This window comes from Camelus bactrianus, chromosome X (assembly GCF_048773025.1).
Source record: "Camelus bactrianus isolate YW-2024 breed Bactrian camel chromosome X, ASM4877302v1, whole genome shotgun sequence".
Lineage (NCBI taxonomy): Eukaryota > Metazoa > Chordata > Mammalia > Artiodactyla > Camelidae > Camelus > Camelus bactrianus.
Genome location: NC_133575.1, coordinates 1,664,528 through 1,687,291, shown reverse-complemented (window position 1 = coordinate 1,687,291; position 22,764 = coordinate 1,664,528). Strand labels below are relative to the sequence as shown.

General features: G+C 43.2%; 1 protein-coding gene across 1 annotated transcript; it reads right to left on the bottom strand.

Annotated features, from left to right (window-relative positions):
* Positions 1 to 1,549: 1,549 nt before the first annotated feature.
* LOC105079534 (arylsulfatase F) lies at positions 1,550 to 20,955 on the bottom strand. Its single transcript, XM_010968289.3, has 11 exons — positions 20,838 to 20,955; positions 19,918 to 20,002; positions 17,857 to 18,006; positions 16,101 to 16,222; positions 15,698 to 15,820; positions 12,166 to 12,589; positions 8,501 to 8,637; positions 6,080 to 6,214; positions 4,863 to 5,025; positions 2,803 to 2,924; positions 1,550 to 2,384 (listed from the first exon to the last, which is right to left on the bottom strand). The coding sequence occupies exons 2-11, from the start codon at positions 19,929 to 19,931 to the stop codon at positions 2,032 to 2,034; spliced, it is 1,743 nt and encodes a 580-aa protein (XP_010966591.1). The 5' UTR covers positions 19,932 to 20,002; positions 20,838 to 20,955; the 3' UTR covers positions 1,550 to 2,031.
* Positions 20,956 to 22,764: the final 1,809 nt, after the last annotated feature.

The window sequence follows — 22,764 nt, the reverse complement described above, 5'->3', positions numbered from 1 at the left end:
ATCCTAAATTCAAGAGGAAGCTTCTCATAAGATAGGTGATGAAATAGTGATGTGTTGGAAACCTTAGGACAAGAAGTGGCCGAGTTATGAGTCAGCCTTTCGTCAACTAACAGTTTCTAAGAGGGTTGGCCAAGAGGTCTTGGGGGAAAAAAAAATCTTTGCTTAATACCCAATATGAATATGGCTGTTTGTGTTTGACTTTAGATTGGCATACTCTTCCTTAGTAAAGAATAGAGGCGTGTTGAAAAAATGTTGAACACACATAATCATGTTACTCCTGGAGTTATGCTTGGAGAGGCATCATGGCGGAGGTGTGCATGGGGATTTGTGGTTGGCGTGGCCGGTGGTTCACTATGAGTCTCGTAACACGTGAGCCCTGTCTTTCTGAGCAACACAATAGAACAGTTTCAAACCCTAGATATTTGTTGTATAGGGTATCGTGGGTGGAAATGTCTCCCCACAAAAGATACATGGATGTCCTAAACCCTGGTACCTATGAATGGGACGTTAGTTGGAAATAGAGTCTGTGCAGATGTGACCAAGTCAAAATGAGGTCCTATGGCATTACGGTGCGCTCTAATCCAATGAAGGATGTTTTTATTAAGAGAAAGAAATGTGGGCACAGAAAGGGAAGATGGAGACAGAGACTCGAGGGGTACCTCTAGAAGGCAAGGAACGCCAAGGATTGAGGGTAAACCACCACTGGAAGCTGGGGGGAACACAATGAACGCTTCTATCCAGAGTTTCAGAGAGAGCAAGGCTCTGCCAGTTCCTTATTTTTGGACTTCTGGCCTCCAGAACACTGAAAGAATACAGCTCTGTTGTTTTGTAAACCGCCATGTTTGTGGCCATTTTTTTTAAGGCAGCCTTGGGAAACGCGCGCATGGGGTGGTCCCCAAATCACGAGGGTGAAGTAAGAAGGAAATAAGATGCTCCATCGATGTTCCAGCACGTCCTTGGCGGCAGACGTGCGGGGCGCAATCAACGCAGGTGCCCCTACCAGGTTTTTGAGTCCCTGGTTTGGTTTTTCTCAGAAACCTTCTTGCTCTGGACGATGTTCTATCAATGGTTGGAGAACAAACCAATTGTCATGTAGACTTCTACATTGTACCAAAAAATTGTGCTGCCCTTGATTTATTTTCTGTCTGGGGCAGGCAAAAATAAACCCTTTTGACTGGCTTAATGGCTACTTCTGATAGACCCTTTCAATACGTTCTTTACATGGTAGATGTTTTTTCTCCTTGGTCAAAGAGTCTTATGTTCTGAAGAGCTACAGAGCCATTGGTACAAATAGCTATGGATTTTCTTTCTTTTTCTTTTTTTTTTTTAAGCACTGAATATGTTTTAAAACTTGGAAATTAAACCAACATTCTGCACCAAGAATGCAAACAAAAATTAGCAAAAACCATTACAACAGACGGACGTGTAATCATCTGGAAAGGGAGTACAATGCACTGGTTTTCATTGGGTTGGACAACAACTTGTCCTTTTTTCCCTTCCAGGCTCACTGGTTTGTCTGATAATTAAATTGAGATAAGACACATTAGCAGGGGAAAAACAAATTTAATGACATGCCTATGAGATTCCCCACAAAGACTTCAGAGTGCAACGCAGTTAGGGAATTGGGGTAAGCAGAAAGGGGTAGGGGTCTGGGGCTTCAAAGGGGAGGGAGGCAATTCATAGAAAGGGGAGAAGAACAGGGGTTTGGTCAACAAATATTTGCCGTCATGTGCAGATACGTCGTTCTGATATAAAAGTCATCTCTGGCAATAGGCCTCTTTCTGGTGTAGCTTCCCCGTCTAAATTCTTTTAGGTGGTTAAGGGAGAGGGAAGGAGCATCTTCTGAGTCTACTGGATCTTAATTGCCTTTAGTGCAAAACAACCCATCACAGAGCGGTGCATTCTGGGATGATGTGTCCTGTTCCACTTTTGCCCTCAAATTCATTGCTTCCCACCTTGAACACCCATAAGCTGGAAACCCACATCGCCAGCTCTCAACTGCTCCCCTAACCCTTGTCACCCCTGCACAGCTTAAGAGTTCTCCTCCTTGTCACACAAACAGAACGGGAACACCCCACAGCAAGGCCTCAGCCACACGCTGTCATAATTCAGTTCCGACAGCTGCTGTCGGACCGGGACGATGGTTTTCTTGTGTTCCTCCAGGGCGTCCGCCACTGTCTTGATCGCGAAATCATAGAGGGGCTCCGTGTCCTGTGTCAGAGGGCTGGACTCGGAGGGGTCCCTGGAGAGGTCGAAGAGGAGAGGAGGGTCATGGTAGGTGACCAGTTCTCCTGAGCATCTGCAGTAGGTGGTCACATAGCAGGCCTGAGACCCTGGTGGCTGGAATACTGGGGTCACATAATGAACCTTCCACACCGCCTTGCCTGGAGGAGAAAAGACATTGCAGCAACATCAACCCATGTGCCAACTGCCCTGTGTTCTTCTTTACCTTCTCAAGCATCGTTCTGGTCTTTCTCTTTGCCCACAGGTTAATGCTAAAATGTCACTGGACCCTTACAGCACGACAAGAACATCAGAATCCCCTCATATATAACTGGACACATCTTTTCAAACAGTCCTTCATGGTGTCGCTCAGAATTTTTATTTCCTAAAGGCATCCCCCTGCTTTTCTAAGGAAAGTGGCTCAGAAACTCTTCCAAGATCTTTTTCGTGGCAACCCTAGGAAGAAAGGACTGGTGTGAGGTGTGGTGAGGTGGGGAGGGGGGTAGAAAAAAGTGTTGGAAATAGACTTGAGTGACCCTACTCTGGGCATCCGTAGGAAGCAAGGGCTCGTGTACTCACTGTCCTTTGGATGCCAGCGGGCGGCGTGCAGGTAAGGACCACAGTAGTGGAACAAGAACTCGTGTCCTGAGTGCTGGACGTCACCCCGAAGCAAGGGCAAGAGATTCCGGCCGTCAATCACCCTGCGGATACATGTGGAGGGGATCAGACGCGGGGGAGTTGAACCCCAGGCTGTTGGAAGGATGGTCAGTGGACTCCTTGACATTCCTTCACCCAAGAGAGAAGCGTGCTGAATACTTAAGAAGATCTATGCGTGCCCTCAAAGACAGCGTACTCTCATGGGGAAAAAAAAAATCTAAGATTTTACAGTGACATGAAAAGACCAAGGAATAGGTCAATACATGATCTACCCAGCGATGACGAGATAATCTCACAAATCAGAACTCCATTCTCAATTCTGGTATCGCCACCCCGAGAAAGCAATTTTACAGGACCTCTGAAAAAAAAGGCCTAAACTTTTAATTGTATATCAGGAAATGTCTCATACCTTATATTTAAGAAACAACAATAATCAAACATATCTGGTAACGGAAAGTAGAATAATGAAGCTCACCTAATCCTAAAAGTGATCATTTAAGAAAGGAACCTGTCTTCATTCTCATGTAAATGATTGACTGCATGGGTAATCCCTTCAAAAGGAAAAAAAAAAAAATCCTTGAAGACCATTAAATATGTTCTAGTCTTATCGTATACATGTGAATAGCTACTGTCGTTAAGTAAAAAAAGTTTATCTACATATGAATCGAGAACAACTCCCTTTGCTGGTTAAAACCAAGGCAGGGAACTTATTTCCCAATCAGAGCTCAAAGGACAATATTGCTTGAGATTAAGCTTCTCCCTGGACCTTTGTGAGTCCAAAATATACCCTAGAGTCATGCCCCAAACTGAGTGCACCCCACTGATACCTTGAAAAAGCATTTTTATGACTGTGATTGACTTAGAAACTTCAAAAAATTACATCGACATTAACTCTATTTTATATATATATATTTTTTTTTAATGGATCATTTGTTGGCAGGGAGGAATGAAATTGAACAGGACCCAGTGGGGGCCTTCCCAGGACAGATTGCCGCCTACCCACGTCCTCCACCTGCCTCTTGTCTGCAGAAAGAATTTAGTCAAAGAACAAGTTTCATAGGAGAAATGAGAAAATACAGAAACAAACGGAGAGTCAAGCGAAACAAAGTAGGAGGAGTTTAGTCATTAGACAAAGCCAAGGATCTCTTCAAGGGCTACAGGAAATACCCTGAGCCATATCCTTTGAGCTGTTCTGTAGATAACTGAAAAGGCAGAATGACCAGGCTGCAGCCAGGACAGGAGCGGCCACAATTTTGAGAACTGGCCTCAAAGAAATGGGAACAGATCGACCCTGGAACTGAATTTGAACAGTACTTAAAACAATCATGATAATGCTGATCGGGCCACCACATGGCCAATTTCAAGATGATTGTTGGAGCTCACTGTGCTGTTCTGCAAGTAACCCCTTCCCTGTGCCCAGACACCCCTAAAACTTCACCCTTTTAAAAGCTATTGCTCCCTGATCGACAAAGGGGAGGTGGCCTTTGGACAAGAGTCCACCTTCTCCCTGGTTGCCAGCCTCTGGAATAAAACAAACTTTCTTTTCTACCAACAGTTGCCTCTCAAGTATTGGCTTTGAGAACTGAGTTCCGTCACAGTGTACCACTGCCGTATGAAGGAAGACTTCTTGATGGAATTCGAGACGCTCATGATCAACTTCAAAGTATCCACTGAATGGTTTGCCATCATCTCAGCCTTCTGGATCTCACGCACCAGAGACTGGAGAGTTACTTTTCATTTTGTATGGATGACTGGGTTTTACCTGCCATGCTGTCACCTCCAAAACTTCCCGTCTCGATCTTTGTCCCAGTCAAAAACTTCAAGGAGTCTCAGATGGACCGTTGTCATATAAGACCGGTCTCTGACACAAGAATAACACTCAACAGTCATAAACATAAAGAAGACTAAAATTACCCAGGTATTCGGGAGAAAGAATAAAAACAAGCCTTGTTAGCAGATTATACACATATATGTTACATCACCTGTCCTGAGGCAGAGTTCCCCCGGACGCCGCAGCCAGAGTCGGGAAAACATCCATTAAACTTGTTGGCTCATCAATCACTTTCCCGGCTGGCAATTTTCCAGGCCATCGGATAAGTCCCGGAACACGGATTCCACCTTCCCAGCCGCCCATCCCTTTTCCACCTGTGTTACGGGGTCAAGATTACAAAATTCCAGTTAGAATGGTCCTACTCTGGTGACAGTCGTCACATAATTAAATCATAGAACAATCTCGATCAACAATATTTGCTCAGTGCCTACCATGGGCAGAGTCCTGATAGGGTCAGCAGTGCATGCCCACGGGATTATTTTTCTGGGGCTGCTGGTAGGATTTTGACCATATTCAGCACGGGGCCTTTGCACAGGCTGTCCCTTCCGCCTCAAATGCTGTTATGTCAGATGCACATCTGCTTCTTTCCCACCCTCCTAGTTTTCCTCGAAGTTACCTTCTCAGCACAACCTGCTGGAACACTATTTAAAATAGCAACACACCACCACCGCCCCCATCACCAATTTTTTTCCTCTCTATTTTCCCCTCACCTTTGCTTCTGCTCTATTTTCCTATAGTAATGATCACGTCTAGCCTACCATATAATTTATGAATTTATTCTTTCCCTGGTGTGTCTCCCTCCATGAGAATTTTAATTCCGTGATTGCAGGGGTCTTTTTTTTTTTTTTTTTTTGGTTCACTGCTGCATTTGGTACCCTGAAAACTCATTGAATGCAATGGTATGGGTATATGCTAATTTATTGTCCAAACCAGGGCATTATTGAGAATGAACGCAGAAGATAATATTCACGGCACCAAGATAACTGGCATTAAACCAAGATTCCCTGGACTAAACAAGGAGGAAAAGCCATTCTACAGTGTTAACAGATCTTCATTATTTCATTAAGTTACTCAAGGTGGAGTTTTAATCATAGTCTGTTGAGAAATGGAGATATTTCTTTTAAATTGAAATATAGTCAGTTTGCAATGTTGTGTCAATTTCTGGTGTACAGCATAATAGTTCGGTCATAGGTATACATACATGAGCAAAAAATAGAATTTCAGTAGTTAACAGCTTCCATGGTGGATTTGTTTTGTCCCCTAAGCACACAGTCTTTTATACATTTATCTCTTCACCCCATAGACTTTCATTAGAATGACCCTAGGAGCGCTTTGTCACCACCAGTTTCTCAGATTTCGCATCCTCACCTTTGTATATTCCGTTCGATCCTCCGAGCTGGATGTGGCCTCTCCTGGCCTCCAGATGCCCTCCGTGGTCTGATGTAAAGTAGACGAGGGTGTGGTTCTTCAGACCCAGATTATCAATGGCATCAAGAATCTTGCCTGAAATGATTTTTTTTTTAAAAAGGGACACATAAAACTGACACTATGAGACTTGGACATTAATATAAGTCCCAATTGGGATTCATTGCAAAAAATGATTCTCATCTAAAATGTACCATTTATTTTATTTTATTTTATTTTATTTTATTTTATTTTATTTTATTTTATTTCATTTTATTTCATTTTATCTTATTTTATCTTATTTTATTTTATTTCATTTTATCTTATTTTATCTTATTTTAATTTTTACAGAGAGATCCATGGTTAAATGGACAAGGGGAAAGATGAAACATTTTATACTCCCCAAATTAGTGTATAATGAGTGTCCATTTTCTCAATTCCTCATCAGGAGCTGGTGCTTGAGAGGTGATTAAGTTAAACTATGAGTGAAAATGGATTTCTTCCTAATCCTATACTGACAATTGCCCTTTGAATCTGTAAGTGATGTTCTTCCTGCTGATTCTCCTTTTGGGACTTCGGTGTTTCTATCATTATCTTATAAAATTATTTATTAAGGAAGTCAAAACAATGTCGTATGGTTGCCAATCATTCCTGCTTGCAAGGGGCCTCTTGTATGCTAGTTAAGATGTGCGCTTTTGATATTTTGTGAAATGTATAGATCTTGGCTATCCTTTTTTTTTTTTTTTTAACTGGCTCTGTCTATCATCCAGAGAGAAACAATATCGAAGTTCCATTTTTTTTCCCCCATTTCAGCCAATGCCCTTAGTTTGCATGGGGAGGTATGCTGATTGAATTGGTGATGGTTTCTCATAAACCAGTTATGTGAGTTTCCTAGGGCTGTTCTATCAAATTGCTACAAGCTGGAGGACTTAGAAGAACAGAAATTTCTTCTCTCACATTGCTGGAGGCCAGAAGTCCTGGATGAAGGTGTGGGCTGGCTCTCGCCCTCCTCGTCTCTCTCTCAAATCTCTCGGGCATGATTCTTCCTTGCCCCTTCCTACCTCCTGATGGTGGCTGAGATGCTCTCGCATCCCTTGGCTGGTAGCTGCGTCCAGTTATGAAGTTACTTTGAGATGTTACTATTCTTAGTAGTTAGATTAAAAAAAGAATATGGTTGTGGTCATAGAAATGGTTCATCCCTTTCTATAAATATAAATCTATAGTATAAATGCAATATATATATATATATTCCTAGCATCAACTGAAATGCATATAATGTATGTGAATTTATATTAGATGATGTATTTATATAAAGATTAAATTTACATTTTATATTATAGGCATATTCTATCTAAAGTTACAACATATGTATTATATATTTTATATCTATATGTATAAATGTGCTAAAAAAGTGTTTGTAGCCTCCCCATGGCCACTATCTAATTAATTTCTTTAATCTCTCTAAATACAGGGGATAGAAGCATCTCCAAGTCTGCCGGTATCCATAAAGGATATAATTGTCTGGGTTGAAATCCTTAGAATCTTCAATGGGTGCTAGAGATACACATATTATATAAAATATCTATATGTATATTTCAATATTTATTTACATGTATAGATTCTATATAACTTGCATATTGTATATCTTTGTAATCTATGTAATATAATATGATATAATTTTGTAATCTACGTAGTATAATATAAGACAATGTCATTTGGTAATCTATGTAATACAATATGATATAATGACACAGTGTAATGTAATGTAATAATGTGTATAGAAAACTTTCTAAGGCACTTTTGCAGTCTCTCACCTGCCTTGCCTAGTGGAGCTGTATCAGCAGTCCCTTGCCTTGATGCATCCCACCCCAATTTTCCCGATTCCAATCCTCCCAGCAGGTCCAGCCGCAACTCCCCTCCTGATCTCATCTCTCACGCTTCCTTCTCATGCTGGACACACATCCTGCTTTCACCGTTCTTGAGAAACCTGCTTTGAGATACGAGGTACTGAGTTCTCTCCCATTTAGGATGCATGACTCACTAGGCACCAGAGGTTTCTCCCTGGGAGGGGTAGGGGATTTGCATCAAAGCCTCTAACTGGGCTTGACCCTGCAAGGAATCCAGCTTTGGGGAAGTTTCTGGGACTTGTCTGGTACCTGTGAAATGCCTGCATGGAAGAGTTGGGGGTGGGTGGGTTATGAGATGCCCCCGAAGAACCCAGCTCTCTTTCCTCGTCTGTGTTCCTAACCTCTTTGCCCTACACAAGCAGCCACTCAGCTATGGAGAAAGGGTGTCCTTTGCAGGTTGGCTGGGGGGGCAGTTTCTGGGTGTCCTAAAACATCAAACACAGAGGTTTCATTCATCTCCTTATGTTCTGACACTTACCCAGCATGGTGTCCATCTCCTGCAGGTTATCCCCGTACAGACCGTGCTTGCTGACGCCCATGAAGGCATCCGCCGTGGGGAGAGGGATGTGCACATGAAGAAAGCAGAAAAGGAGGAGGAAGGGTCCTTGACGGTGCCTGAGAAGACATCAATCACACTGCTTTTGAGTTTTCAAAAGTGAGCAATATTCCAATCCTTCTCCACCTGAGGAAGCCCATTTAAGAGATCATCCTAGCCTGGGGTGGATTCCAGGACCCTCCAGAATCTGGAAAGCTCCCCAGGACATACCTAGGACTACTGCACTGAGAAGTAGCCCTGCCTGATTATTTACAATAGCCAAGGCATGGAAACAATCTAAATGTCCATCAGCAGATGATTGGATAAAGAAGAAGTGGTATATTTATACAATGGAATACTACTCAGCCATAAAAAAGAATGAAATAATGACATTTGCAGCAACGTGGATGGACCTGGAGATTGTCATACTAAGTAAAGTAAGTCAGACAGAGAAAGACAAATATTACATGATACCACTCATATGTGGAATCTAACAAAAAAAATATGAATGAACTTATTTATGAAACAGAAACAGATTCACAGACGATGGTTGCCAAAGAGGGACAGTGGCAGGGATAAATTAAGAGTTTGAGATTAACAGATACATACTACTATATAATTAGGAATTTGTGATTAACGGATACACACTACTGAATATAAAACAGATAACCAACAAAGGTTTACTGTACAGCACAGGGAACTATATTCAATATCTTATAATAAACTATAATGGAAAAGAAAAAAAAAAAACTAGCTCTCCCTGTCACCAGGGAGTTAAAAAATTTAATCTAGCTCTCCTTGGCACACTTTCGAATGGCTCATAAAGTCCCAGACTAGAGTCACAGCCCAAGAGACATAGGACTTTTTAGGAACTTCGACATTTGCACAACCCAAGAGCAAGCAAGGACAGCAACTTCTTGGAAAACTGTCCGCACACCTTTGCTTCTCATGTGAGGGCACAGGGAACGAACCTGACCCACGTCAAGTCTTGACAATCTGCCTGCTGGAAAGAAAGGTCCTCAGAGAACCAGGGCAGCACACAACACAAATGACCGTTTTGGAGAAATGTCTGCTCTGATGAGATATCAGAGCGCAGAGAATGGGGTGGGGCGGGGAAATGAACTTAAAAAAAAGGGGGGGGTTGTGCCATGGCGGGCTAGATTGAATAGCATCCTCCAAAATTAACATCCACCTGGAACCTACAGCTACAAGCCAACGAACGCCAGTGCTTGTCAGCAACCACCAGTGTCTGGAAGAGGCAAGGAAGGATCCTGTAATCTACAGTATGGCTCAGAAAACACCTGGATTTTGGACGTCTGGTCTCCAGAGCCATGAGAGAATAAATGTCTCTTGTTTTAAGCCATCCAGTGTGTGGGGCTATTTTATAGCAGCCCCAGGAATCTAATATTTTAAAGGAAAAGGCACAGGAAATGATGAAGGATGAGGGCAATTGCTAGAATCAGAGCAGAAGAGCTTTTGTTCTGCAGTATGATTTCACTCTGTGTCTTCATGAAGGTGGACCAGGGAAGATGACTTTCCACCTCAGAGTTGGCTGTGCTACATCGAGTCTCTTTCGGATGATATCGTTCTTCACAGCGAAATCTGTACAATAAGGGTGGGGTGGGGGTTGAGGATCTCACTCTCAGAGCACGTGTTAAGTCTTAAAACCACTTAGCATGCCCAATTAAGCTGTCAGAATAAAAAGTGATGCTCAATGCGGTGGGCTGAATAATGCCTCACTCCAAAGATGCCCACGGATCCGAATCCCAACACCTGCATCCTAGATTATTTGGGTGGACCCAATGCAATCCCAAGAGTCCTTATAAGAGGAAGGCAATAGGGTCAAACTCAGAAAAAAATACAAGAGGATGGGTGTCAACAGAAGCAGAGGTGGGAACAAGAGAGCTACAAGGCAAGGGACGCAGGTGACCTCTAGATGCTGGAAGAGATGAGGAAGAGATTCCCCACCTAGAACCTCCAGAAGGAACTGGTCGTGCCAGCTCCTTGATTTTAGTTCCCATAAGACTAATTTCGGATTTCTGACCTCAAGAATTGTACTATAATAACTACATGGATATGGCTGCAGCCCTGGGAGACAACTCACACAGTGAGAACCTGGATGAAAAGCAGTTTGTGGATGTGAGAACTTCAGCCGCCAGCTTGTGATCACATGATGGCTAACGAACAGAGCGGCTCGCAGAGCTTCAGAGTCTCTGCTCACCATTTGTGGCTCTTCCCTCTCAAGAGTGTGTCGTTGGAGAGCGTCTAGAACTTTTGAAACTCCACCGAGGTTTTGGTGAAGAAACCAGGTCCACACCAGCATGTATTCTTGAAGTACTCGTGGGGAACAGTAAGTGACAATTGTGGGGCTGTTTGGAGACTCGAACTGGCTGACCCAATGGAACGGGTTTGCTCCTCTTGAGGTCTGGAAGGGCCAGATGCCACCTTGCCACTTGCCAGTGTGCCCTTTGTCTAACTTCCCAGAACTCTGTACGTTCATTGGCCCTAAAGGAAACCAGCCATTCCGTTGTATCTACAATGCAAAGATGGCTCAACCTCCCCCCAGCACACTTAGTCTTCTTTATCTTTACCTGGGCTATGGGGTTGGGGCAAAATTAGTCACCAGGTTACAGAAGAACCTTTACACCCTCAGTCAACTCTCCGTTGAGCTGACAACCAAACATCCCGACTTTCCTCCTGACCCTTCCTGCCTTGGAATACTCCATGCTGAGACCAAACTGCTCACGGATTCTTGCCAACACGCCATCTTCCTTCGACTTGTATTGCTGCCAGTCATTGCAGCCCACTCCTTCCTTTCCACTCCCTATGACTCACCTTTGAAGAGTCACATAAGATATCATCGTCTCAAGGGTACTCTTGCCAGGTCTCTACTGTAAGGACCAATAGCACACCCTACACATATGCCCACGAGCCTATTTCTTACTGGGTGCCTGTTGCCATCACTAAATATGAACTATTCCTGGAAGCCCAGACCCCAGAATGGCGATCAGGAAAGATAAAACCTCAGTCAACATTGGAAGGGTCCGCAGAAAACCTGTCCACAGCCTTTTCCTAAGAGAAAGGTTTAATCCAACAAGTAGAGAACAGTGGTGAAAAAAAGCTGCTGTGCTGTGGAGGCATCACGGCTTTATAATGATTAACGTTGACCTCTTCCAAATAATATCCCTTAGACGTCACGTGCTCCAAGGCAGCCCTTCTGATTTAAATTTCCCAAGTAGATTTTTTTTTTCCCTAGCAGTGAAATAATAAAATGGTCAACCTATTCTACCGTCCAGTTCCCTGGCAAATATTTTTCCGATTGTAAATTAACACACTGACAATACACGCTGTGAATTAATAAGCCCAATCAATGGGCTTGAATCTAGGGTGATCTGACCTTGGCCTGACCCAGTATGAGGTACTGCTGGAAAAGTCCAGCTGGCCTCTAAAACACGTCGTATGATTGTGAAGCCGTAAGTATGGCAATGCTTAGTAAATTCCTTGTCTTGACTCAATATGGTTCAAGTTGTCATCTCCTTTTTAAAAAAAAAAACAACAACTCATTCTTTCATCATTAGCACATGGATTCTTTTAAAAATTAGCTTTACCTTTCTAAAAATGAAACCGCCTCCCTCACCATGATGGACCCAGCTCGTTCTGCCTTCATGGGCTGTTCGGTGATCTCGTGCTCTCGAAGGAGGAGGCAATCCCAGTACAGTTGGGATGTATAGCTGGAGAACCAGAAGTAGCCCAGGAGAAAAACAAAAAGAATCATGGAGAGGATGAGGGACCAGGAGACAGCGATCCAGCGACTCAGTTTCCCCAACGTGACAGTGAGAGCCGCCAAGGCGACCAGCTGCACACAGAGCCAGAGTCTGCTTGAGATGGCTAATTCCATGTTGCGGGAAGGATCTGGCCAGCAGGAGTCCTCCAGTGTGGATGGCATCCCGTAGAAGTAATCAAACCCATAATTATATGGGTGGTGGCAATGGTCACTTCGGGATTGGCAGTTTAAGCCCTGATGCCACTTGCCTGAAATTAAACACACAGGTGAGCAAAGCACTATACGTCAGCACATGCCAAAGACCACGAGACTTTCTTCATTTGAAACAATCGCCCAATGCACAAAAATGGATGAGCAGATACTTCCCGTCGGCTAAAACATCTGAGTTGAGCATAGACTCACGTTTGTTTGTTTGCTTGTTTGTTTGTTTGTTTCTTTCTTTCTCTATCTTGTAGAAGTTTGTGTTGAGATCTGGTTGTGAGTGACCAGACAGGACGAAAAGAAAACCGAGAGAAACATCATTGTGGATTTGTAGCAAAGATCTGAAGTAGGCAGTTTCTCATTCACAGAGAGGACAAAGTCATAGGCACAAAGATAGATCCACGACAGAGATAAAGCAGATTGTAGATGATGGACAAGTAGGTAGGTAGATAGATATTAGGCAGTGAGATAGACTAGAAGATAGATGGATGAATAGGTGGATGGCTAGATAGAGAGATACATAGATAAATTATAGCCACAAATATAGTTAAATGATAGAGACAAGATAGAGGATACATGATGAACAGAGAGATTATTGATGGTTGGATGAATGGATAGGTAGGTATGATATATACAAATAAATGATGGAAGATGGATGGGGCATGCTTATCTGTATTTATGGGTAGATGGATGGATAGATGAATAGATAGATGTGTGATTAGATATTAGTGGGATGGTAGGTAGGTAGATAGAATGGATAGATGGATGGTTGGGTGGATGGAAAGATAGATAGGTAGATAGATAGGCAGGTAGATAGACAGACAGATAGATAGATAGATAGATAGATAGATAGATAGATAGATGGATAAATAGGTAGATAGATAGGTAGATAGATAGACAGTAGATAGATAGTAGATAGATAATAGATAGCTAGATAGGATGGATAGATAGATAGATAAGGTGGATGTATGGATGGATGGATGGATAGGTAGGTAGGTTATATAGATAGATGATAGATAGATAGATAGATAGATAGATAGATAGATAGATAGATAGATAGATAGATAGATAGATAGATAGATTAGATGGATAAATAAATAGATGGTAGATAGATAGATAGATAATAGATAAATAGACAGACAGACAGACAGATGATAGATACAGATAAATGATGGAGGATGGACTGAGTATGGATGAATGGGTGCTGGGCTGTTTGGCTGGATGGAAATCCTAGGGTCTCCCACTGAAGTTCACTGAAGTAAGGGATTTAGGCAGTAAAACTTGCCACACCCCCAACAGTAAATGGAAGATCCACATGAGCCCTGCTAATGTGTGGACCCCAGGGGACTGTGATCATGTGTGCCTTCTAAAACATTAATATTTTCTTGCATGCAGCTGTGGCCACATAGAGGATGCACGTACACATCTCTGAGGGCCTGAAGGGGCAGGTGGATGAGAGGTCATGCTACGGCTGTCAGTTTTGTGTTCTGCCATTTCAGCGAGATGGTCTTCGCTGGTCCATGTCAAATTTATTACCAAAATCACAAGTATTTCAGATAGTGAGGAGAGGGACATCCATATGGTCCAGGCTGAATGAAATAATGAGTTGGGCAGAAGACCAAACAGTGGGACAGTGTGAAAGGGGCAGGGAGCCTGAGAAATCGATCTTCCTTGTTGTGCAACTGTCCCTTTAAAACACCTCCTACGTTCTTCCGCCTTGAGAAGAATCCATTTCCTTGTCTCTGAAATTAAGGAGACGGGGTTTTTTCTCAGAAATCCCCTCCCATCTGTAATTGTTAATGATTTCGTCCATGGGCAAGGCCGTCTCATTGCAATACAGTTAACCAGAGACCATGACTGTTGCCAAAAGGAGCACCACGCTTTTCTCTTCTGAATTGATCGTCAAGAAGAAGACTGGAGGGAGGAGGGTGTAGCTCAGGGGTAGAGCACAGGCTTAGCGTGCACGAGGTCCTGGGTTCAGTCCTCAGTACCTCCACTAAAACAAATAAGTAAGTCTCATTATTTCTCTTCCTCCTTAACTCCCCACACAAACAAACAAACAGAACAGGAGTGGAGGCAAAAAGGACTCAGATTAGAGGGATGGACTGGGATGGGGCAGAAAGGAATTTCTAATGGGATGTAAATGCTCCTTATCTTGGTTTGGGTTAACAGATATAGGGTGTGGACAGTGTTCAAGAGACATTTATTTGAATGTCTTTTTTGTTTGTTTGTTTAGGTGAAAGATTGAGAACATGGACATTTCCCAAGAGACATTTATTTGAAAGTCTCTTTTTTTCTGTTTGGGTGACAGATAGAGGGTGTGAACTTTGAAAAATAAACATTCACTGTAAACTCTTTTTTTTTTTTCTGTTTGGATAATGGATAAAGGGTGTAGCCAGAGTCCAATGTTGACACCATGTAAAAAGTTAGCAGTGCAGAGAGATATTTGTGTGTTCTTGGGTGGATCAATTACGTTTGTTAAATTAGACATGGTGGCTGAGATGAAGGATTTCAGAGTCTGCAGAGAATCATGCACAAAGATCATCATAGCACAGGGGGGTGTTTGCAAAGATGAGGTGCACAGGGTGGTACGAAACCACGTAGGATGAACATCTGGTGAAGACTGAGGGGTCGGGTGCGAAAGGGTTTTTCAGTGGTGCCTGAATTATGTTAGAAATGGATGAGTAGGTACCATTTAGGGAGGGGTGTGTGTGTGTGTGTGTGTGTGTGTGTGTGTTTTCTTAAAACAGCTATGCTGGCTTGGCTGTTGCCCCAACCATATATAATACATATACATACATATATTCATTTTCATTAAAGGTTATTATAAGATATTGAATATCGTTTCCTGTGCTGTACAGAAATTTGTTTTTCTTTAAATCTATTTTAACACACAGTGGTTATCATCTGCAGATCTCATATCCCCAAATTTATCCCTTCCCTCCTACTCTCCCCGGGTAATCATGACTGTTTACTACGTCTGTGATCTCTTTCTGTTTTGTAGATGAGTTCAGCTGATCCAGCAATCCCACTCCTGGGCACCCATCCAAACAAATTTTTAAATAAACGGATTTCAAGAAAACAGTAAGTCGAGGCCAGAGAAACGTATATCCTTACTTTAAGGGAAATGGGTCAAACTAACAATCACGTCTCACCGATGAGTCCTGTGCTGTATCCTTGCTTCTTGAGTAAGGCGGCGAACGTCGTTTCATTTGGAGGGAGTCCAGCAGAGGCTCCAAGGGACCGGATGACACGGGAAATTTTGTTAGAAACCATTCCTAAATGGAACATGAAACATAAAATAAAATGCACCTACAGTGGGCAGGCGATCATCGGTTGAAGCGTGAGAGAGTTTGGGAGCTTTCTGGAAGGAGGAGAGGTGGTCTGTGCACGGAAGAGAAGACATCCCGTGAGGAAGGAGATGGTGCTCTGCAAACGGGGCTCACACCCCGCCACACGCAATGCCCCTTTTCCGTTCTTGCACGAGCACGCACGACGCTCTCAGACACACACAGACACACCATCCTAGCGGGACAGCAGGCTTCGGGGCTGACACACCTGACCGGATGGGGTATCTTCCCGTCAGGAAAGCAGATCGGCTGGGAGTACACATCGAGGCTGCCGAGATGTGCTGCGTCAGCCGCACACCTTCCCTGGCTAAGCGGTCGACGTGAGGAGTCCTGGGAAGAGAGGCAGGAGGATAAATGGAGAGAGACGGAGAACGGGGCGTGGAAAGGAGAGAGAGAGAGCAGAGAGACACAGCGAGAGAGAGGGATTGAGAAGAGAGATCTGAAGGTAGCCAACATCCCTGTTCACTGCAATTCCGGGAACTCAGGAGGGAGCAGAGGGTCACTTGCTCAGTTTTCTTTTCTTTTCTTTTCTTTTCTTTGTCCACTTCAGGATGAAAATACTTGCTTTTATGCAACTATTGTTAATTGCAGGATTGGTTCTGCAGCTTGGTATCTATTTTAAAAAATGCATGTACATATTTTTGTGTATATATATATATACACACAAACTATTTCAGTGTCTTTGGTTAATTATGGCTAATTACTTACAGACTTTAGTTACATCCAGCTACTTAAGACCTAAGGATTATTTCCACCCACAACTCCATTGATGAATGTCCCTACTCTACACGTAGGTCAAAAAACTGCCCTGTGATTAAACACAAGGATATGTGATTCCAAGGAGGGACTCCAAGGCAGACTTCCACAGAAGAGGAGCCATCTCCTAGTCGGGTAAAAATAAAATATAATCAGTCCTAGATTTACTCATGAGACAGACGGTGAATGGCAACTTGCTACTTCCAGAATTTCCAGCTTTGCTAAAGCATTTCTCTGCATTTAAATGTGAAATTCATCCACCGTCTTTTAAGCGTGGTTCAATTTGCAAATATGTAGGGGTGTGTATCGATACGTCTGTATATATAAGTATATGTATATATATGCTAGCATATATAGCCTGCATTCCTGGGGCATACATGACACTTTTAGATGTTATGTTATAATCTTACTTCTCAAGGAGCTAGTGTTTTCAGCAAAATATTTACACCCCACAACTCCACCATATCTACAAACGTCTACCATTCATTTCCTTATGCACATTTTTTTGAGCTTTTGCTCCTTTCAGTAGAAGTAATGATTAATTTTGACATTTACTTTTTCATGACTCCTAATTTTTTTTAATCCCAAGCAGAGATGAGAAGCTGTGACACCTATCAGTGACACAATGAAAGAATTCCTAATGTGTGCAGTTCATATGTCTTATAATGATACAGTGCAAATCTTTATATAGGCAGGGCTCATGCAGATGGTTTTAATCATCCAGCAGAAACCTCTGAGTTTCTGTTTCATGGTTTTCTTCTTTCAGACGGCTCATTGTCAAAATAAGATGTCACCTTCCAAGTTCTGTTTGGCTTCCAAAATAAGGAAGCATACAGTGATTAATTCCGCCAAGTAAAACCAGGGCATTAAAATTACTGCTCATCTTAATAGTCTGTATCAAAGAGGACGCAGTGTGTGCCAGGTGGCAATTCTCAACACTTTGCATGTATGAAATCACAGGTAATACTGCTCACTTCTGCACTCAGCCAACAAGAAAAACAAGGCACACAGAGGTCAAGACACTTGTCTAAGATTTGACGGCTAGTAAATGCAGAGCCAAGAATCCAATCCAAACAGCCCTGAATTTAATATAATTTGCTTGTTTAAAAAAAAAAATCAATTGGGTTTTGCAGGTAGACACAGTTGTAAAGTGTATCAATCTTCCAAGCCCGAACGATAGATAAATAGGATTCAGGAGATGACCCTACCTCATTGTGTCATTCCCATAGCAACCGAGATCGCCAATCCCAAGGTCATCCACCATGATCAGGACGACATTAGGCTTCTTGCCGGTTACCCCTTGTGACGGGCACGTGTTTAAGAGTACGCACAGCCAAGGCAGGGAGGTGAAGAGGCTTCTGCAAAGCAAAGGAGGACTTTTTTAGAAGGATGGTCTCATGAGCTACGTTCAATTCCAGGCTTCCTGTGAACGCACAGGGCTCCTAGCAGACCTTCTCCCCAGGCACAGGCGGGGCTCAGAAATTCCTCTTCCAAGTGTTGGCCATCGCGGTTGTATAGTAACAGCCAGCCGCGCTCAAACGGAGGCGTTCCTGGACGCTCAGCTCACACACAGACTACAATGTTCTTCCAAGAGGTGAAGTTGGAAAACGTTTACCCAGAAACAAAGCCTTCTTTGGGCAAGAGATACCAAGACCCTTGAGTTGAAATGCAGCGAAGAAGGGTCTTGCTTTTCCTGGTAACTTTTCCTGATGGATTTTCTTTCACATTGGAATTTAGACCCGTGCGTATAGCAGCATTGCTGAAGGAACATTTGCTTGCACAGAAGAAAAACCACACACGCAAAGCCAAGAGAAAGATGCCACAGAAGAAAGGAGAGAATTAAGAGACCAGCTGAGTGTACTTGATAATTTTGCTCTGTCTCAAGTCCCACATTGTCAATCACATCATGGATCATTCTCTTATCAGTGGATCCCTACTCCACGATCAGATAATAAATGCCAGGCACTTGAACTGATGAGATTTCAGACCAGCTTCTAATGGAGCTGCCACGGGACCCTGTATTTAAGACACTTCTCCTTTTCTATTGTCTTATTCAGGATGGAAACTCATACACCCTTTGTGGTTCTCATCCCGGAGAACAGATTCAAACATCTTTTGACACCTCCTTTTGGTGTTTCTACACAATCCAGGTGCAGAGTTTCCCTCCAAGGAGGCTGACCTGGAGACACCTGTATCTTAGGTCTGATGGTCCAGGACTCAGTATCTGGCACTCACGGGACCACACAGACACACTTTTCATAGGACGTCCCACCTCAAAAAGCAATGTTCTGGTGAAACTTGTCTGTTGTGAGCACGTATGCAGATCATCTGCCGAGCCAACTGGTTGGCTTCTTCAGATGAGTGTTCATGAATTTCCCTTGTGTGTAGAATCATAATGCCTTGGGGTCTTTTATGCCCACATCTTAATTCCTAATGCCAGGTTATGGCTTGTCTTGCGTCACTTCACTTGCTCTGTAACAGCAATCCACGTGGGGCGTGGCGTTGACAAACTGGACACCCACCCCCTCCCAAATTATTCCCCACGATCTGTCTTGTTGGACGTAATTCAGAAACAATCCCGGGGGGTTCCGTTGCAGGGGAGATAACACATCTTGTCTCTCTAATTAAGTATGCATTTCTCCCCGAGGCAATACCGGACACCGCGGAGGCAGCAGACACCAGTCTGCTGGGGTTCAACCTCCATCTCCCCTTTATTCCTATTTCAAACGCGTACCTCAAATATTTCCCCTGCCAGCCTTTCTCCTTCCCCCAAAACAACGCTACCCAGGCAAGATGGCACCCCTTTGATCCACCCAGTCATTTTTCCCCAGGACGTCTCCTGTTGCCAAACCAATAATTACAGAAAGGATTTCCATCTGCCCAGAGTCAGTGGAATCGGTGTTTTGATGCAATTTTAACATAAAAAAGCTGTGTTTGAAATGTGCCGTTTATGGGGTGGAGGGTGTAGCTCACCCTAGAGCGCGTGCTTGGCGTGCACGAGGTCCTGGGTTCAGTACCCGGTCCCTGCATTAAAAAATAAATAAATAAACCTAATTATCTCCCCACAAAACAAACACAAACAATAAATAAATAAATTTCTTTAAAAAAAAAAGAAATGTGCCATTCATATTCGTATCCATGGCGAAAATGTCTGCTACCTTTCTTTATTACAGGACCGTTGACTGCAGAGCACCAGTTGAGGCATCTTGTGTCTCAGAACTGTCCATCATAGTCAATGCGTTCACCATATAAACGTCTGATTTTCTTACCTGAGTTTCATCATGTCTGTCTGAGTAGCTTCCTGGTCTTTATGGCCAGAGATCTAAGATCCTAGATGGGATGAATTTGGATCTCCTGAAAAGAGACAATGACTTGAAGATGTCCACTTTTTTGATTTTGCATCAGCCCAAATCTAGACCACTGCATGGGGATACCAGGGTAGTGGATCATTGTATATAATTGGGAATGGGGGGGTGGGGGAGGTATGATGACAGAATCATACAACAGCAAACTTCATTGCAATGAACAAGAATGAAAGGAAGGAAGGAAGGAAGGAAGGAACGAATGAACGAACGAAGGAAGAAAGAGAATGAAGGAAAGAAAGAAAAGAAGGAAAGAAGGAAGGAAGGAAGAAAAGAAAAAGAAAGGAAGGAAGGAAGAAAGAAAGAAAGAGAGAGAGAGAGAGAGAGAGAGAGAAAGGAAGGAAGGAAGGAAGAAAGAGAATGAAGGAAGGAAAGAAAAAGAAGGAAGAAAGAAAGGAAGGAAGAAAGGAAGAAAGAAAGACCCATCTTCCTTTTGCAAAGGGTTACCCATATTTGAACTTCAAAATGATACTAAGAATGTCATATAAATCTCCTCCTCCATAAATCGGTTTTGCATAAAAGCAGAAACTAGCCCCCCCCCCCCAAAAATAGTTATTGGCTACAAAAGAGAAAGGAAGAAAGAAATGAACGAATGAAGGGAAGGGAAGGGAGGAGAAAGGAGAGAAACTGACTCAATAGTTGATTTGGAATCAGTTTCTCCATGTGTAACCTGATTCACTGAATTCTTAGAAGAGAAAAAAAAAATAGTCAACCAAAAAGCCTTCAAAATTCCACGCTCATGAATTCAGCCCATGGCAACAGAGAAAAGAAAAAAAAAAAAAAAAAAGAGCTCAGAATGTGTGTATCCGTAGCCATCCTTAACTCACCCCGCTGCGGTGGTGTCTCCCCAAGGCGTAGGATTTTGGGTCTTCACACAGGCACCCGGGTTAGCCTCGCTGGACCACCTTTCTGTACACTGAGAAGCGGTACGTGCTGTCGTGCTCTGCTCCCACAGACAGTTCCTGTTTAAAGACGTGCAAATAGAGCAATTTGCATCCCTAATTAGGATCTTTTCTGCAAGTCCAGGAAAGAAAAAAAATTATAATTGCATTCAGGAAAATACCTTCCACCTTCCTGGTGAGGACTGAGTGTTAGCTGTAAGTCCTACCAAAATGATTCATCGGGTTCAAAGGAAGGCTGGCTTTCCCAAGAATGGGTCGTTTCTTTGAATCTGACATTGGAGTTTGCTGACTGTGTGGCCTTCGGTATTGCCTTGGGGTGATCTGTGCCCCTAAATAGAGGAGATGAAATACAGTATCTCCTCCCCGACCCCGGGATTGTTTCTGAATTACATCCAGCAAGACAGATCATGGGGAATAATTTGGGAGGGGGTGGGTGTCCACTTTGTCAACGCCACACCCTACGTGGATTGCTGTTACAGAGCAAGTGAAGTGATGCAAGACAAGCCATAACCTGGCATTAGGAATTAAGATGTGGGCATAAAAGACCCCAAGGCTTTATGATTCTACACACAAGGGAAATTCATGAGCACTCATCTTAAGAAGGCAACTAGTTGGCTCTGTAGATGATCTGTATATATTCTCACTATGGAGACCTTTTTCACCATAACATTGCTTCTTAAGATGGGACGTTCTATGAAAGGTGTCTCTGGGTGGTTCTGTGAATTCTAGATGCCAAGTCCTGGACCATGAGGCCAAAGACACAGGTGTCCCCAGGTCAACCTCCTTGGAGGGACACACTGCACCTGAGTTGTATAGAAACGCCAAAAGGATGTGTCAAAAAAGGTTTGAAGCTGTTCTCCAGAATGAGAACTACAAAGGGTGTATGAGTTTTCTTGCTGAACAATACAACAGAAAAGATAAAAGTGTCTTAGATACAGAGCCCCATGGCAGCTCCGTAAGAAACAGGTGTGAAACCTTGTCAGCATGTTCCCTGACTTTCTCTCCTTCCAGCTGCCAGGACTCTGTGCAATTCCCACGTTCCTTGGTGGGGTGAGTCTCACTCAGGGTCCTCACGTACATCCCAGAAAGCTTTTTCACTCCCGTGCTCATGACAAGGCCTTGTAGCATCCAACTCTAAGTAGTTTGTTTCAACAGGGTTTGCCGATCTTAATATGTCCTGCCCTTGCCGGCTGCCATTTTACGTTACAAATGCAAGCAATTGTGGCTCTTTTTTCAGGTTTTGATTAATGCTATCTCATGAATCATGTTGACTGAACACTGTAACCTCATGATACTGGAATTAACACCATCAATTAACACCATCTTAAAACCCAGAGAAGAACCTATCGGAAGACAAGATGCAATGAAAAGGACCAAGACCTTGGCCATCGCTGGAGCGATGTTTCTTGAGTTGCATCAATCAGATACAAGCCTGTCGGCAATCAGGATTGGAAATGCCCTGTCTTCCAAGCCAGCGATTGTGGGCACGCAATGTTTTGTGACATCTGACTTTTACCTAGATGAGTCAGATGTGGCATTTGGCTACTACCCCTGAAGGAGACAGAGGTGTGATAAATATACACCTGCAGTGTGGCTTTCTGATTTTTTTTCAACAGAACATAGAGTACATGCAAACATGTGCTGTCGCGCTGAGTAGGGTGGACCCAGTGAAGATGAAGATTTCTCAAGGAAACTGATCGGGTGCCTGCCTTACGAAAGTTTGCATTTCCTTGAACTTGCTGATTCTGAAATAAGGTGTTACTTTCTAATAGGACACAGTGTTTGATTGTAACCAGTGGGTTACTTTCCATGAGCTGGTGTTGTCCTGACCTTAACCTCTCCATGTTCAGAA